Source organism: Cygnus olor, chromosome 2 (assembly GCF_009769625.2).
Source record: "Cygnus olor isolate bCygOlo1 chromosome 2, bCygOlo1.pri.v2, whole genome shotgun sequence".
NCBI lineage: Eukaryota > Metazoa > Chordata > Aves > Anseriformes > Anatidae > Cygnus > Cygnus olor.
In genome coordinates this window covers 156,386,357-156,405,703 of record NC_049170.1, presented here as the reverse complement: position 1 = coordinate 156,405,703, position 19,347 = coordinate 156,386,357, and the positions used below count along the sequence as shown (strand labels likewise).

Genomic DNA, 19,347 nt, shown 5'->3' with positions numbered 1-19,347 from the left:
TGCTCTAAATTCCCTTTTATATTAGATTAGTGATTCTAGTTTAACATATAAGTATTTAGTATGCATTATAGCATAATATATTTAATTTAATTTGCTTTTATGCCTCACCATACATTTAATAAAGCAATTATTTAACTATTTGCTACTGATGAATTAGACTACGATATTGAAATCAATATTGCCTATAATTCATTAACATAGATTAAGCAGGATTCAAGTATCTTCTCAAAGGAAAAGATAACGGTCATATTTGAGCCCTAGTACTGACACCATTTGGTCATTCCTTCCTGAGTTTTGTAACGAAAAATTCCAAGGAAAAATGGAGGAAATGGGCTTGTAAAACCAGTGAAGTGCACATGGCTTTCTAAGCGTGTCAATTTTCATGTCAGGACACACTTCTATATAGAATCATAGAATCATTGAGGTTAGAAGAGATCATGAGGTCTCCATGATCTTGTGGTCCAACCATCCCCCTACCACCAATGTCACCCACTAAACCATGTCCCTAAGCACCACGTCCAACCTTTCCTTGAACACCCCCAGGGACGGTGACTCCACCACCTCCCTGGGCAACCCGTCCCAATGCCTGACTGCTCCTTCCGAGAAGAAATGTCTCCTCATTTCCAACCTGAACCTCCCCTGGTGCAACTTGAGGCCATTCCCTCTAGTCCTATCACTAGTTACCTGTGAGAAGAGGCCGACCCCCAGCTCCCCACACCTTCCTTTCAGGTAGTTGCAGAGAGCAATAAGGTCTCCCCTGAGCCTCCTCTTCTTCAGACTAAACAACCCCAGCTCCCTCAGCCGCTCCTCACAGGACTTGTGTCCCAGGCCCTTCACCAGCTTCGTAGCCCTGCTCTGGGCATGCTCCAGGGTCTCGATGTCCTTCTTGTACTGAGGGGCCCAAAACTGAACACAGTACTTGGCTTGTGTGTAACTTTTAATAGTACATTCATCAGCATTTGGCGCAATTTTGTTATTTTTTTTTAGCAACTGTTAAGCACACCAGGAGCATTTACACACCAAGAGTAAAGGCAGATGGACACTTGCACAGCCACAGTGAGGTCAACTAGTTGCAACAGCAAGGCAGATACCTTCTGCACTACTCACAAAGGCATTAAGATGCTAATTGATGATTTTTTTAATCTTATGATCTTGAGTGGACGGACTTCTATTTTCAGTAGCATAAATCATGCAGGTTATTTATCAGTATATAGACCACATGCCCGTGAGACAAATACAGTATAATATTGTAGTGCTTGGTTTTACAACGCTCTGCCTTTTCTGCACAAGTAATATTTGTAAAATTGTCATAGTGAAACTCCTTTTTTCTCCTCTTTCTTTTCCTTTTGTTACAGTATGGCTATCCAAGTTGACAAGTTCAATTTTGAGAGCTTCCCAGAATCCCCTGCTGATGGGACACAGTTTGCGAACGAAAAGCAGCTGGAAGAAGAAAGACAACAGGCAAAAGGTCTGGAGATTAACAGCAAGCTGGATATTTGCTGGAAAATTATATCCTTTCATAAATACTTGCTTTAAAAATACATAAATAGATGCCCTATGACATTTTATTTTATAATTCAACTCACTTTGTAGCAGTGTTACTGAAAAGAAAAGTAATTAGAATGATGAAGCTTGTGATAATTATAGACTGTTTAAGGTTAATTGTGCTGTATATTATTTAGATGATGTTTGGGTCTTACTATAATGGCTTTGTCTGAATCATTGAGCCTGCCACAAACCCTGTGTGTTTCTCCCAACATTTAGGGAACTGAGGAAGCATAGTTAGGGTTGATGAGTAGTAGTTTCATAGGGTCAAATTTTTCTATTCTCTTCCCCACACCATGTAAGCGAATCATAAAGAGAGATGTGAAGCTGGTTTTAAGAGTTTTCATATGTTTAATTAAATTTGAGCAAATCAGAACATATTAGAATATTTTAGTTCCAAGTCCTTTTAATAGATGCCGTTGTATATCTTATCTTGGGTAGCTGTTTTAAGGCTTAGAAAGGACTTCAGTGATGACTTAGTCATCCTAAACATCAAATCCTCTTAATTGTTCTAAATGCAGTAGAATATTCCCTCATTATTAATAATAAGAATTTACATTAAGAAGCTTTCATATACATTCAGTTTATAGTGAGAATAAACCAATGGTGTTTCTGTAAATTATATTACTTCCCTAACTCTTAATGCTTTGCTTGTCGGAAATACGCTTTTTCATGATTGCCATCAGGGAAACATTCTCTGCAGCCAACAGCCCCCCCAGCCATGTGTTGATACTCGGCATCCTTCAGGAGATTTATGTTTTTCACTCAGATCATCCTCACATTAGTGTGGTAATGGTTGGCAGGAAATGAGAGAAGAGTGGCAGTCAAATCATGGTTTATCTTTAGAGATGTCTTTTTGTGCTTTTAATTGTACTTTTATCTAGTGATCTGCAATGATTTTTTTCTATTCCTCATTATTAAGGCTGCACAAAGCTGTACAGGATTAGTCAAAGGCAAAACTTGAGATATAAATGAGATTCCTAGTGCCTAGTTCCATCCAGGCTCCCTAAGCAACATTTCAGAAAGAATTCCATTTATGCAAAAATGTCAATAGTTAATCAGAACTCACTTAGAAAATTTCCCTGTTACAGAAAGATATAAATATCCTTTGATAGCATAGTTGAATTCTTATGTTGGAATTGAGTGCATAGTTTTAATAATTTTGTCAGGGTGTAAAACTACATTCTCATTAATTTCTGTTGCTGAGCAACACTGTTTACATCCATGCCGTGTTCTGTATTTGAACCCAGCTTTCGATACCCAAACCGTCATGGCTGGCATGTAAATCTGCCATGTAAATGCGTGAACTCTGTGTGTTGAATTCAGTGCAAGCTTTACTTTCTGTGCTCTTAAGATTTATTATGAATGTTTACTTTGTTCCTAGAACCAAAGCTATTCTAACCTAAGGTACTGAATTACACACAGGTCTATGCTTAAAAATTCTTGAAGAAACTTGTGTTTTTTTCATAGAATTACAGAATGGTTTGGGTTGGAAGGGACCTTATAGCCCATCTAGATCCAACCCCCTGCCATGGGCAGGGACACCTCCCACCAGCCCAGGTTGCCCAAAGCCCCATCCAGCCTGGCCTTGAGCACCTCCAGGGATGGGGCATCCACAGCTTCTCTGGGCAACCTGTGCCAGGGCCTCACCACCCTCTGAGTGAAGAATTTCCTTCTAATCTCTAATCTAAATCTCCTCTCTTTTAGTTTAAAACCATCCCCTTTGTCCTGTCATTATCTTTCTGAGCAAAAAGTTGCTCTCCGTTTTTATTATAAGCCCCCTTTAAGTATTGAAAAGCTGCAGTAAGATCACCCTGGAGCCTTCTCTTCTTTAGGCTATACATCCTCAGCTCTCTCAGCCTTTCTTCACAGGAGAGGTGCTCCAGCTGTCTGACAAACCTTGTGGCCCTCCTCTGGACCCTCTCTTAGCACATCCACATCCTTCTTGTGCTGGGGTCCCCAGACCTGGATGCAGTGCTCCAGGTGGGGCCTCACAAGGGCAGGGCAGAGAGGGACAATCACCTCCCTCCCCTGCTGCCCACCCCTCTGGTGATGCAGCCCAGGATGCAGTTGGCCTTCTGGGCTGCAAGCACACACTGCTGGCTCATGTCGAGCCTTTCGTCCACCAAACCCCCGCAAGACCTTCTCTGCAGGGCTGCTCTCAATGAGTTCTTCTCCCAGTCTGTCCTCCTGTCTGGGATTGCCCTGACCCAGGTACAGCACCTTGCACTTGGACTTGTTGAACCTCATGAGGTTCATGTGGGGCCACTTCCCCAGCCTGTCCAGGTCCCTTTGAATGGCATCCCTTCCTTCTGGCTTATCAACTGCACCACTCAACTTGGTGTCATCTGCAAACTTGCTGAGGGTGCACTCCCTCCCACTCTCCATGTCATTGATAAAGATATTAAACAGTACTCGTCCCAGAACAGACCCCTGAGGGACACCACTCATCCCCACCTCCACCTGGACATGGAGTCATTGACCACCGCTCTCTGGGTGTGACCTTCAAGCCAATTCCTTATCCACTGTATGGTCCACCCATCAAATCCATCTCTCTCCAATTTGAGATCAGGATGCTGTGTGGGACCTTGTCAAAGGCCTTACAGGAGTCCAGGTGGATGACATCAGTTGGTCTTCCCTTGTCAACTGATGCAGTGTTCTAGATTTCATGTCCCAGGTAGAATCAATCTTTCTGATCATTTTATTTCTTATGGCAACATTTAGGTGCAAACAGGTGAAAAAAAGAAAAAAAAAAAAAGAAAGCAACAAACAGTTCTCCTCTCACTTCTGCTAAGTTTGAGAAACTTAATTTCTCACATTTCTGAGACAGCTGTCCTTCCACCAGACTAATTTGATACTGGCCAGCAGATTTTATTTCAGACACACTTGTGGAAAGATACGCTGAGAAATGGACAGATAGCTTAACTGTGTAAGCTTTGTTTTCCTTCAGAGGCCTGCAGCCAAGAGATAAAAAGAATTTGCAGAAATGCAAAGGGATATAGTTGCTTTTATTCCTTACTAGAGAAGGAATTTTTGCAAAAGCCTTTAGAAAGGTAAGAAAAAGCAATCTCTTTGGTATCTGCCGTTATTGAACCATGTTGAGCTCTCCAGCTAATCTTTCTGTGCTAAATATATGCATGAGAATATATGTATGCTTTAGGGAACAGAGTTCAGACATTTTTTTTTACAAGCAGTCTTGTATTGTTTACGAGGGAAGGGGTATATTATTTAATTTATTAGAAATAAATAAAAACTGATGTGTGCTTCTGTGAATACAGCAAAGTGGAAAAATGAGTTGTCATGGTTAGAATTTGAGAGATTCAGTGTTCATAAGTAACCACAGAAAAGTTGGTAAGTGTCTCCTGCGTCAAGTGTTTTTATATTTAAAATATAATTTGATATGTGGTAGAAACAGTGTAGAAGGAGAGTAACTCAATTTCTTACACTTTTTAAGGAAACTAACGTGTTGGTAAGAAGCTTACAATTCCTTAAATTATTACAGCATTTGGTTGATGTTACATGAAATCATCACACAAACAAAGGTTTCAGATTTAAGTGTGTGGATGCCATTGAAAAGAGCAGAATAGCTCAGTTGGAAGGGACCTACAAAGATCATCAAGTCCAGCTGCCCTGGTGCAGCTTTCTGTCATTCTCACGTGTCCAACTTTGTTGCCCTCCTCTAGTTGCTTTCAAGGACCTTTTGTTCAGGATGTAGCGAAAAATTATACAGAACCCCTGCAGGACCAAAAATAGTTCCTAAATAATGAGGATTTCAAGTTGTGTCTGAATGTCTTGAGGAGCATCAGGAATATCTTCCAGTACGAAAAGCACATTTTATTCATTGAAATATTCATTGAAATATTTTATTCATTGAAATATGAAATACATTTTATTCATTGAAATATTCAGGGTTTCAAGTGATGTTTTTTTTTCAGTGCTTCATTTGTGAAAGTATTGTAACGCTTGATCAATTTTCATATACTTTTGGAGGGCTGAAGGCAGGAGGTAAAGACAACACAGTATATTATTCACTGTAACCTCTGTACATTTTTGATAGAATGAAAATTAGTAGGAAAATAGACCTTCTTCTGTGAAAGCTTGCTGCCATGCTGTTTCAATTAAGAAAAATTCTGAAGTAATTTAATGTAGAGTGTCATTGAGATTATAGGTGTATTGAGATAATTTAAATTAAGAACACGCTGTCTTGTTTTTTAGCATCTGGTAGATGGCATCTGGTATCAGCTTAACAACCAAGGTTTGTTGTTTTAACACAGGATTTGAACAGATGGAGCACATGTAGTATTAAGGTGGCTAATATTTTCAACTTATGCTTCTCTTCATGTTTTCTAAATATTTTTAAACAAAATTTATGTTTTCTGCAAGGAACTTCTATGCATTCTGTCTTGTGGATCAAGGCATCTGTACTAAGTGTTCTTTAAAGTTTTTAGTGTGCTGTGTCTGTTGCTTAGTGCTCTGTCTTTTTGTGTTTATACCGCTACTCTGTACCTGGTTTCTTCAAACCCCTGAGCGAAGAAATATCACATCTGCCCACGTGGAAGATGAAGGGTAGGTTAAATTTCTCTTTGTGCTCTTTACACAGTCCTTGTTAGACCCACCATAGATTACTGCTTGTCAGAATATTCAATTAATCTCTACCATCTACATTTTGACTGAAGAAATTCAGATATGTTCAGACTCATTTCAGAGAATTTGGTCATTTTCAAGTGATCCTTGTTTTTAGAAAAATATGCAAGGATTTATCAACGTTCAGCTGACTGAAGGGATTTTTCATTGGGATCACAGAAAGGTTTGGCTTGGGATAGCATCAAGGAGTTATTTATGCTTTAGTTTTATATCTAGTGTTTTTTGGCATAACTTGCTGCTGTTTTTTGAGTGGTCTATCTCCATCCTGTAGCTCTGGGTGCCCCTTTTTAACCCTCCTGATCAAGTGAGGTAAGAACACCTTTGTCAGCAGACTGGCTAGTCTACTGAGTCTGGATTTAAGCTTGGTACTTCAGAGGATGGACAGCAAAGTCTCTAAAGTAGTGGGAGAACAACAGAAAAGAAACAAGCATGTGTGGGAGAATGTGGATGCCTGAATTGCAGAGACGTGGAAATACCTTGGAGGGCACGGATGTCATTCAGAGCGTTCTTGACAAGGTGGAGAAATCGATTGGAGCAACCAAACTGATTTCAACAACAACAACAACAAAGGAAATTCTTGCACCTGGAGTGGAGCTGTTTTGTGCATCAATATAGGCTAGAAACTAGATGGCTAGAAAAAAATAACATTGGGTTCTGCTGGACATCATCATATGTGGCTCAGTGTTGCACCCATGTGTTGATGAAGGTTCTCTCTGTTCCGTCTTGCACAGATGAGAGTATAGCCAACAAGTCAAGAGAAATGACTGTTATCATCCCCTTGGCACTTCTGTGTCTGCAGCTGGAATACTTTGTACTGTTTTGATGTCTCAGTGTGATGGAGATACTGAAAATACGATGTAGGAGGGCACCAGCATGATGAGGGGGCTGCAGCACACGATATGTGAGAAGAAGCTGAGAAAAACAGACTCTTTGGCCTTTGGTTTCCAGAGAAGCTAAGACTGTGTTGGGATATGATTGTTTTCTTCAGGCACCCAGGGGATGGTTGTGGAGAAGACCGAAGCAGACCCTGCGAGATGCCCAGTGCAAGGATGAAATGACTGCAGCAAGTCGCAGCCAGAGAAATTCCAGTTAGGTACCAGGAAGAAATCTTTTCACAGTGGTGGCAGTCCAGCAGTACAATGGGTTGTCCAGAAGTGCTGTGGAATTGCTGTTTTTGACGATACTGAAAAACTCAGGACAAGGCCTTGAACAACCTGATGTAATTTTGATGTTTTCCACCCTTTGAGCATAGGCTTGGACAGTGACCTCGAAAACTGGCTTCCATTGTGTGATTTGTGCAGCCATGCAGTAGAAAATTCCTCTTCCTCCCCCTGTCTCCTGCTCCTCCCAGGTTTGTTTTCAAATGGAGAAAATTTCTGATCTTCCTGTGAAAAAAACACTATTTCAGTGAAATGAGACGGTAAGGTTTTGGATTCATATTCATGAAAACATTTGGAACCTCACCCTAACAGCCTATACAAATGAAACTTCCAGTGCTACCTTAAATATCAAGCTCCATTTTAGCTTCTCTAATAGTTAGACTTTTTTTTTCTTTTTTTTTTTTTACTTCAGCATTAATTTCTGTGATTTATATGAAGCCTGTCCTATTTTAAATGTTTTCTTACAGGTTTTGAAATTGCAGCCTATGTCTCCTCTGATTTTTCTTTTCTATATTTAAACCTAATTGCCAGCTTTTTTTTTTTCTTTCTTCAAACCACATTTTCTTTCAGTCATATTGCAATGTTTTTCTCAATACATGGAATCCAAAGCTGGAAGCAATACTTCAGGTGAGGTTTCTCATGAAATAAAAGCTACATCTTCCATGTTTCAGATATGATGCTTACTCTGAGAACAATATTTATCTTCTTTTCCAAGTGTCCTATATCTGATTGATTTTGAGCATATAGTCCAGCATAACCAGCTGAATAATTATCCCAACTTTCTTTTAAGAATTTGTTGATTCCTTCTAGTTGATACTTGGAAATTTTCTTCGTTTAATTTCATCTAATGGATTTTTGTAAGTTCCACTCATTCATTAGGTTTCTGAACACTGACGTCTTTTCCAAATACATAAATTTTATGAATGTTTTTGTATTTCATCATCTAAGTAGCCAATCAAAATTTTGAAATGGTTATGTATTGGACAGAAACTTGAGTCATCTCATTTGATATGCTGTCTGGGTTTGACAGCAAACCACTGGTAACTGTTACTGAAATTTACTTTTCTATTTGTCTGTTCAGCTTTTGATGACTTGATCATAATTATGAATTGCCAGTTATGAGAATATTGCATGTTGTGGCATTTTTAAATCATTATAGATAGATTTCCTAAGAAATACTTTATTTGGATGGAGCTTTACGTTCCCATACAGCTTCTTAGCATCAGCAATTGTTTGCAATAGTAACTTTTAAATTTAGGAACCTTAATAGCTGCATGTAATTAGTTTTAGTAATAAAGTACCACAATAATAGTAAAACAGCTTAAAATATGACTAAGGCTACTGCTGTAAGTAAACTGTGTTCATTAATCATTTAAATCTGTTTTTCATTAGTATAGTCTTATTTATGAACATGTGCTAATTTGTTTATGATTGTGAGCATGCTTCCACCTGTATTTATTTGCAAAAGAACTCAGAAATATGTTAGTGAAAATAAATCTTTGTAGAAGGATGCAAGGTGTGGAATGCTGCATAGCAGAGAAAAAAAAATCAGTAATTTTAATACGGAAATTGTTTTTAAAACTCTCTTTTATTTTTAAGCTGCAGGTTTTAGGTAACAATGTGGAGTTACAAATGTAGGCACCCAACTGCACATTAGGCAACCAAGTTGGTGTAAAAACCTAAGGTTTTCTTAGGGAAATAACTAATTCATTTGATTGTCATTCAGGTTTTTAGTATGAAACAATATAAATTTCATATGAATAGTATGAATCATAAATATAAAATTATATTTATTTAATATATATTTATAAATATAAATGTAGTATGAATCATATACAGTCTGTTTCTAAAAAAAAAGTGAAATAAAGGTATCTACTCTGTAAAATTATTATTATTATTTTTTCTCAATAGTATCTGGTAGCTGTGTATTCATTACATCCGAGGCCCGCATTGAAACTCATTTTATTGTCCAATAGACAAGGTCTTGAATTGCCAAGCGTGAGTAGTTGCAGTAGAAACTGGAAGTCATCTATTTAATTCCAGACTGATGCATGTGCTGTTAAAAACAAAGAATTTGCTCTTAGAATTGAGGCCTGGGTGAATGGTGAACGGAGGCTTTTCAAAATGGGACTTCTATGGAACAGCAGGTTTGTGATCGCGGTGGCAGGTCGTGAAAATGTGTGGAGGTTTATTTTGGGAGATTTAATCTACAAAGTCAGATTTGTGGCTCTTTGTGACCACTAGGCGTGCTCAGACCATCCCACCACACCGAGTTTCTCTGTGATTCTTTGGTGATTTTTGACTTTGAGGCTACCTGGCAGCAGAGTTTTACCTGGTCTGGATGCTTAGGGAACTTTGTGGGCAGTATCTTAAGTGCCTGCTAAAAACCAAGCACTTTGGGGATTTGCTGCCAAGGGAAAGCACGTTTTCTGAACCAGTCCGTGCAACTTGGACATCAATATTGTATTTGAGTCTATTTTGTCCTGAAGACGGTGAGGTTGCATGGATTATGGAGTAATTGAGGTTGGAAGGAACCTCTCCAGGTCTGGTAGAACACCCTGCCCTGCACCTTGTGTCTGTTGCCCCTCTTCACGCTACTGTGTTCCTCCAAGAAGAGTCTGGCTCCATCTTCTCTATACTCTCCTACTATGGCAGAGAGCAGTAAAATTTCTTCTTAGGCTTTCTTCTCTTCTGGAGACCAAACAAACCCCGTTCTCTCAGCTTTTTATGCTGTGTGCTTCAGCACTCCAATCATCCGGGAACTCAAGGGAACTTGATCCAGTAGTTTGGTGTCTTGTAGGTGTCTTGTACCCAGGAGCAAAAACAGGATGTGGAACTTAAAAAGTGTGGAAAGGTAATTTTTATTAGTTGATCTGCATATATATATTTAAATCACTGTAAACATTTGCCATAGGGTGGGAATAATGGCTTAAATATAGACTTTCTTCTGAATATTGTACTCACTTGGAGGAACTTGCCATATTTTTATTAGTGGTCTGTTGCAGGAGTATCACGTGCATAGCAAAATATTCTGCATCAAGTTTAACAGGTCGTTGGCTATAGAAATAATCTGTGGATGTGTTGAATTTGAAATTGCAAAAATGTGTTTTCTTTATGAATACATGGATCTGTTTTGATAGCATTTACCAATAATAAACTTTGGAGAATCACCTTTTTTATAGTCATTTTATAACGGTATCTGAGGCATTAAGCTTTCCATGGAGCTTTAAGCAGTAAAAATTTGTAATATTCCAGGCACCACTGTGAGCCAGTTGTAAGTAAATTACAGTTAAGTTAGCTTAACATTACGGGTAATGGCAACCGCTCTGTTTTAAAACTTCTTTAAAATACTGCCTTTTTATTAGTGCTTTCTCTCGCTTATATTCCTTAGATTAAAGATGTGATGACAGAATTATTTATCTGCTGTGTCTATAAAGCACTCCAAATATGTATTCTCTATCTTGGAGTTTGGTTTTTGGCAATTATTCTGTTGTGCTGGTGTCCTGGCTTTTATTTTTCAGCAGCAATGTTTTTCTGAGGTGGCAGTCTGCTGTCCTGAATTTTCCAAATAGGTGGGTTTCTGTAATGTTGTTTATGGCTTTCAGATTCGTTAGGGTTTGTGATTTCTTCATTCGTAGTACTTTTAGGGAAATTAAGGCTATTTAATACATTTTTTTCAGGCCATAATGAGGATTATTGAAAAAATTTTTGTGAGAATGCTATAAATTATTGATTTCCTCATTTATCATCTCCTTGAGCTCTCGAGTCTCAGCTATTAGCTGTTTTTAGTCTGAGGTTTCAAGATTTTTTTTTAAACCCTCTGAAGAATACATAAAATTATGTCCTGTGGTAGAAATTAGTTGTTTTCAGTACCTGTTAATTTTCTTTTAAATGACTCAGATGAGAACGTACTTCATCAGTCTGATGATGTGCCTCCCTTTTCAGAGTTTTGCAGAAAAAGAACTGATGGCTTTAAGGAGTTGTTTATAAAAACTCATAGATTCGTCTATCTTTGTTTATCTGTTTCTGGGAAAGATGGCTCCAGTTCTTTTTGGAGTAGTTGGATAATGCCTCGAGGAATCTTCCTGGGAGTTCAGCCTGTAACTATGTTGGGACAGCACTCCACCTGTGCTTATGATGTTTGAAGATTAAGAAGTTGAATAAGGAGAATTTTTGAGAAGCTCATGTGCTGAGCCCTGCTTGCTCCACGTCCGCCTCTTCCTGAAGGTGAAATACCTGAAGGGGGGGCACAAAGAAGATGGAGCCAGGCTATTGTCAGTGGTGCCCAGTGCCAGGACCAGAGGCAATGGGCACAAACTGGAGCTCTGGAGGTTCCCTCTGGACATCAGGCAGCACTTCTGTGCTGTGTGAGGTGATTGAGTGCTGGCACAGGTTGCCCAGAGAGGTTGTGGGGTCTCCTCCTTGGAGACCTTCAAAAGCCACCTGGAAGTGGTTATGGGCACATAGATGGTCCCTTCCAACCTCAACCACTCCGTGATGCCTCTCAACCTACCTGAGAGAGGAGCTTCTTGCAGTACAAAATTGTGCCAAAGCCAGTCAGTGCAACTTTGGAAAAATATGAAGAGGTTCTAATATCTGTATGTCCTTCAAAGCCCTTTGAATTCAGTGCTCTTCTGAAATCAGAGAATTAGAAAAAAGAAATCCAGTGCTCTTCAACAAAGACATGTTTCCTGATGCATCTCACATTACTGTTAATATTTACATTATATATCATTTTAATATATTATTTATAATTATTATTATGATTTTTTTTAAATGGAAAGTGATGTTTTTGTGTTCCATTGGATATTGCCTAACCTTTTATGTCAGTGCTTGTGTAACTTGTTTTGAAGCCCTTTAAACATAGAGATTCTGTTTTTCCCAACAGTTGATTTCAGTTCTCTGCTATCCTTAGAGTAAGAATATTTTTTCTCATTTCAGTCTGAGCTTGTCACTGAGTTCACACAGGACTGAGTAGAAGGGAAGCCTGCAGGTTACATGCCCATGCGATTCTGGTTTGATGTTTGCCCTTCATAGAATCATTGACTGGCTCGGGTTGGAAGGGACCTTAAAGATCAAATAATGACATGGTCACTAAATTCTCTACCATTCCTTGTATGTCCACCGAACTTGCACCAAGCCAATATTCAAAACTAACCTACCTCACATTTGTTCTGGTTTGTATTTTATCTCTTTTTGTTTCCAGATTGTCATTTTGAATTGTGATCCTGCACCACATACTTACAGATTCTGCATTTTTTCCAGATTTTTTCCCCTTGTGCTGTACTATTATTTAGACACTTTTTACCTTTGCATATTTATATTTAATGCTCCTCAGTGGAATTAAATTTTTATATTCCGGAGATACAAATTGCTCTAATTATTATTGTTAGCCAATTTACTGACTAATAAAACTTGAACCTTTAATGAATCTTGAAGTTGCAGTTTTGATTTGCAGTAATAAAATTCGTGTGTGCTACATGCTCTTTTTCTCTCTGAATCAAAGTTTTCCTTAATTCTAATTTACCCTTCCTTGAAGCGTGAAGGAGAAGCAAGTGTGGAAGGCGTTCTCAATCAACTGGTCCTGGAGCATCTACAGCTGGCTCCTCTCCAGTGGGGTGAGTAATGTCAAAATCTACTGATGATCTCTTCTGAGGACGTACTGGTTTGTAATTTCTGGCAGCATGAGAATGGTAATGTTTTCATTTACTGGTACTCTGTGATACAGAAGAATCTGCTAGGATTTTTTTTTCCCTTTAGATATTTTGCTTAGCTGAATATAAAAGTAAAATTTATATCAATTTTATTTTAAGTATCGCTGTTCAGTGATGGTATATATGAAACCTGAGTATGCACTTTTTCCTGTAATTTGCGGTCCGAGTTGTTTTGCAGGAGAGGTGGCTGCTGCTTAAATTTTCTCTTTGCCTGACAGTGCGTGTTTTTAAAGTAATTTCTCTAAAACGTTTTTATACAGAATTGCAATATTATTTGTGGTATATTTCTCATCATAATCTAGACATTTGCATTAGTATCTTTTTTAGTAATCTTAGTAAATCTTAACTTTGCATTTAGAGTGATGTTCCAACATTTTAATATTTAATTGATTTAATTTTGAAGAAGTGTGATAATTTGACTTGTGCCTGAGGTTCTTGACAAGGCTTGTGTAGAGGTTTTGGAAAGTGGGGTATTTTATCCCCAACCCTTCTATTGCAGTGATCGGTTACAGAAGTGCCATGTTTGTAAGAAAACTGTTTTCAAAGTCTTTGTTGTAAAAGCAAATTTAACTCTATGCTCCTTGTTCTAATTAATTTGATAACTCAGAGGGGACCACTTTTAAGGAGCAATGGTCCATCAGCGTTGTCTGAGTTAATTATTTAAACTTAAAAGACCGCAAATGCTATTATTTGCATACGTTTATTCTTTCAAATGTGTTTTTTTTTCAAGCATACAGACCATTGTCAACTCATATGCCAAAATGTGTATGCACCTGATCTATAGATGAGAAGGCTAAAACTGGTAGTATTTTGAATCTGTTGTGTTGTAAACATGTCGAACTTTAAACATCTGTCTCTGAAACCATGCTTACCTGGCAGCTGTTCTTCAGAGGATTCAAAGATTTGGTAGCACTTGCTTGAATGTCTGTCTTTGGCAATTTGGTCCTCATCAGTAAAACAGGCAGCTTGTGTCAGATGGGTGTTGTCAGCTCAGGTCACTTGGGAGTCATTTTAGCTCTACTGAGTGCCATTGACCTTCAACAGGTTTGTAGCCTGGGCTCTGGGCTTGGAAATCTTTCCTTGGCATTTTTGCATGGGAGATCATCTTAAGGATGAATTCTTATTCTTCTTAATTATTTCTTTTTTAATTTTCTTGGTTTTCTTTTTTGGTTTTCAGTTAACTGCCAAAGTCCACCTTACAGCGTCTAAGTAAAAGAGACTTTTAGAGGCATAGGGCTGCATTCGCTAATCCTGCCTAAATGGTGATTTTCATTGATATTTTGATGCATTATTCAGAAATCATGAATGTAGCACCGATTTACAATAAAATCCAATTGCCTGTGCAGTTGGTAATTTCTCATGTTGTCGCTTAACTCAGAGTTGCAGTTGCTGTAGTTGTCAGAACATATGAACACCAACCAACACTCTGTGATGTTCTCTGCCTCATACCTGTAAATTCTTCCGATTTTACTTGAAAACAAAGGCAAAAATGAAAATAAAAGGCAATGGAGAAATTTCAGTTTCTTTTAATCAGCTATAACTTTGAGTATTCAGTAGCTGAATCTTTGCTACCTGGTTTCACCACCGCATGGCCAGGTGAAGCTACCTGCAGTCATCTTGAGGAAGCTACTGGGGTCCTTCAGAAAGACCATGGCAGTGGCAGGCTAATTTTGATTTTATTAGTGTATGAAGGAGGAATTAAAAGATTGTCTTTCAGTTTGGTAGGTGGGAATAACAAGGATTTGTTGGAATGTCTGGACAATCAAGAATGAGTGTATGTGTACACATCTTTAGGCAGTGTGACACATTGTCCTTCAGACTCTAAATTTTAGCCAGATTGTTTCCTACTCAGCTGTTATAGGCAGAGTAAATAAAATGTTATGTTTCAAATCATCTAAGATGTAATGCACATTCTGTTTTCCTGTGTTTTTTTTCCTGTTGCTTTGAAGTGATAGAAACAGTGTTTGTGCTTGTGTATGGTTTATTATAGACCTTAACTATCTTGTACAAATCAGCTTTTTTTAGTGATGGTGGTCTGTACTGAATACCAATATTGAGATAATCTTATGCAAGCTATCTTAAACATTCTTTGACCGTTACCATTTCTACTTAAAGAACTGTCATCTTAATATGTATAATTAACAAGGCAGTATTTTACAAATGTTCTTTTATCATCCCGCCTCTCTTAATTTTTTTTGATGTTATTGATAAGTTACTTTTAAGAATAATGTAATATGGCAGTGTCGGCCACTTGAGTTTTTTTCCTCTTAATCATCATAATGTTTGTAGTCAGAACCTTGCTTTGCTTTGAGCTTTGCTTCTCTGTAAGAAAGATGAACTATCATTTAAATATGAACATTCTTTATATTAGCCATCATTGTAATACAACCTTTGAATATATTGGCTAAGAAATGTTGCCTTAGTGTTGTATAACAAAATTGATCCTATGATTATTCAAAGCTTTTCCTATATTGATGGTTACACTGAAGGGTTTACTTTATTATAAGGGCTCACATTGAAACACGAATGAATATTTAACATGGTTTTGATTTAAAAAAATGACTGGCTCTTGTTCAAAATTATAAAAGCCGGACTTCAAAATTTATTTTAAATTTGACATAATTTATATTAGAGTTAATACTGCATTTCTAAAATTATAAAAGCCTATTGAAATAATTTTTCATGTAAACTTGACAATCCTGTCTTTGTTTCACCAAATGCAAGGCAAAGTGTAGAATTAAAAGTTAGTGGCAGTGAAGTTTTGGTCTAAGGGTCAGAAGTCAGCTCTGAGGGTTGTCAGATGGAGGAAAAAAGTGGCTCTTAGTGGACACTGTGGGTTGTGATTTCATATGATTAAATGACCGGGGAAAGGAAAAGTGTTTAAAACACAAGGAATCGTAAAAAAGAAAATATGTCAAAGGCTAGAGAGGGAGAGTTCTTAATGTGTTGTTAAAATTGATTTTAAGATTTAGGACATCTCTGTAAAATGAAGTTGTCTATTAGCGAGGTTAGTAAATCATACGTAATTGAAAAACATGATCTTGCTCAACACCAGCAAGTTCAATGTTCTCTAAAATTTATGACATATTTTCTTTTTATTGCTGGGCAACAAACCAAGTGTAGGAATAGATGTGGTTTTAAGGTGCATATATTAATATGATCAAATCAAGGAAACATAGCCTGAAAAGTTTAATGAGAAGAACCAAGACTCCTCCAAGGCGTACATATGTCATGCAAGTCATGTGGTTTGATTTGAAAACGATCAGATGGAGGCAATTGTAATTGCTTGCAGTGAGATATTTTTTCAATCTTTATTTGATTTATGTTGCTAAGTTTTGCAAGCAAGCAAAATTTGGAGACCAAATACTTATCAGTTTGATGGTACTCTTCTGCATTTTATAGCAAAATAATCATAGGTACAAATGCCATGCACAAAATGCTGTTACCGAAGTTGAAATAGACTGAGTTTGAAATGGGCTTTTGATTGAACCTGGAATAGGTTGGACCCAGGATATTCCTACATGCAAATTTGAGAACTAAATCTAAAGGGAGAGGTTCCCAACTTTTTGCATGCTGTACATAAATTTCACAACAGAACGTTTTTTGAAATTAACGTCCTTTGTAAAGCAAAAGAAACTTAACTTCTGTTGCTGGCTGCAACCACAGGGTGAAGATGTTTTTCCTGCTGGTCCTTGTACATGTTAGAGTGAAGATTTATTGGAGAAGTTTGATTTAGGAATTTAGAATTGTAGACAAATATTGAAGTGCTGAATGTCATAATATATAGGGCAAACATTTAGCTTTTCCTTTCCTGTAGAAAATGGTTGAATAACTGAAAACCAGTGATTATACATAAACTCTAAAGACAGTATTTGCAATAATATTGTAGGAACCATACGATGATCAAGCATCACCACAGGCAAAGTCCAGGAATACCTTTCGCTTTCATTCATCCTTTTATTTCATTTACTCATTTCATTCATTTTTCACTTCTTACTTTCTAATAGATAGGAATTTCAAGACAGCTGATAACAATTACTTTAATTTTAGATACCTTTTCACAGTGCAATATATTTCATTTTCATGTTATTGAAGGGAAGACTAACAATATTGCTGTTAAATGTTTCCAGATCAGCATTAAGGAAAGTGATGGTTGATAGCCAAAGTTTTAGTTATTTACATATAGGTAGAGTATCCTACATTTCATTGTGAGTCCACAATAAATTGTTGGTCTACTTGCATCATGCGGGCATGTTGAGCTTACAGAAAACTCAAAACTTCAGAACTGAAAGGTGGTTTTAAATTTGCCCTTGCAGGTAGTCAGCATCAAGAGGAGGTAGATTTAAAAGTATTTTGTTGTGTTTTATGAGGATGCAATCCATGCCAGCTTGTTTGGAAGTTCTGTCTGGTTATGTTTCACAAAACATCTTACAAAGTATTACTTTTTAAAGAAATTATCTCAATAACATATCATTTATTTTAAAGAACATCAAATTAGAATAATTTTTCACAGCTTATATATTTCATGGATCTTAAAATTAATTACTGAAACTACTCGCCCATTTTATTTTGTATTTTCCAGTCTGACCTTAGACCATAATTAAATCTTCCTTTCCACAGTTTATGTGATTAACTCAGAGATTGCAGCAGTGTCAAATCACCATGTCCTGAATACAGAGGAAAATATTTTAAAGTATTTGTCAGTGAGTAGATGAGGAAGTCGTACATCTCTAAGCCTGTGTCCTGGATGCTATCTTGACACCCTGACAGCTTGTCCCCCCTCCAAGGCCTCACTTACAAAGAGCCAGATCTCTGCAGACGTGATCACTGCTAACAGTTTGGGTTTAGTTGGGGCAGTCCTACAGTGCTGCTCATCCTCCATCTTTGAATCACATCTTGGTATTTGTTAAAAGAATAGTTTTAAGAGGGAACTGCAAGGAAGCAGTTTTAATTTCTTTTTTAATACACAAATCACAGGATCATATGGATTATATAGGGATAAATTTGGGAATATGGAGAGATTGGGTGGGTATATCAGGGTATGTCCTTCAAAAATATAACAAATATTATTCTAGTCATTTATCAAACTAAAATACTCTTAAATGTTTTGTATTTCAGAATTACAGTAGACTGGCTATTACCATCAGAAGTTAAATTGAAACCAAGAAAATGATAGCCAGAAAATTTGAAGAGAAAGTTGTCTGTGAGATAGAGAATCACAGTCTGATTCATAGCAAGACAGAAACCGAGAAACAGTTGGGTGGTAAATGAATTTCACTAGGTAACCAACCTTTCTCATCCATTTAGAAAAACCTTCAGGTTTTTCATTTTTATTTTTAAGAATTAAGAGAGGTGGGAACACTTTCGTATCTTAACAGCTTGTGTGCAGGCTGTTTTGGAGGATATTTTGGCAATGTCAAATAAGCAACATGCTTTAGTTACTGGGAGGTGTTAAGGGACTGGGGTAGTACATTGAAAAAAAAGGACTAACTTGATGAAACTAGGGCATCTGGCACAAAAGTAACATTCTCACATGTCAAAACATGCTATTGTGTGAAATGCTTGGAATCAGCTGTTGCTTCTAATTCTTACCAAAGCCTTGGTTACTCTAAACTGAGGGGAAAAACTTGCAGGGAAAGGGTTTCAGACATAACTAGACTAGTAGCGATTTCAAAGAAAAGGTACCAAGAATAAAGAGAGCACCAAAAAGTGAAGATAAATGAACAAAACCTCCTAGATTAGGTAGAGAGCCAGTGGTTATGTCCTCGGATTTCTGAAAGAACAGGTAGCTGAAGCTGCAGGCCCAGCATTTCTATCAAAGCAGTGGGAAGAGGCTGGAGGGAAAAAGGAGTAATAAATACTAATGGAGTTGTGTAAGCATTGGTCTAGGACCATTCTTTTACGATCTTGCCAGTGTGAACTGATAGTGATTTTTGCTTTAAAAAAAAAGAAAAAGAAAAAAAAAAAGAGGAGGAAGAAGAACATACTGATGAAATATGCTGTTGGCTCAAAGACAAGCACCACAGTCTCTTCAAAAAGATCTGACTACCACACAGGAATCAATAGATAATCTCAAAAATCAAAGTACCATAAGCGAAATGGATGAAATGTAAGTCCAGAAAGGAAGATTATCTGTTCTGAGCCTAATAACACAGAAATCTACCAGAAGTTCAGCTGTCTGAAGTGACTGGAGAGGGATTGATTAAGTGTTGCTCTGAGCTACCGGTGTGATTCAGCTGTGAAGAAAGGTGCATGGGATGTCTGCACAATGTCTCTAATGAAAC

At 37.5% G+C, this 19,347-nt stretch overlaps 1 protein-coding gene across 7 annotated transcripts in view; it reads left to right on the top strand.

Annotated features, from left to right (window-relative positions):
• TRAPPC9 (trafficking protein particle complex subunit 9) overlaps window positions 1–19,347 on the top strand; it is a 465,357-nt gene that overhangs the window by 207,671 nt on the left and 238,339 nt on the right. For 5 of the 7 annotated variants that reach the window (XM_040547346.1, XM_040547344.1, XM_040547347.1 and 2 more), the window contains 2 exons: window positions 1,356–1,509; window positions 12,877–12,967. In XM_040547346.1, coding sequence (XP_040403280.1) covers window positions 1,356–1,509; window positions 12,877–12,967 — 245 coding nt within the window. Of the gene's footprint in view, window positions 1–1,355; window positions 1,510–12,876; window positions 12,968–14,240; window positions 18,999–19,347 lie in introns of those variants that run through there. The other 2 variants (XM_040547350.1, XM_040547348.1) reach the window with 1 other exon arrangement.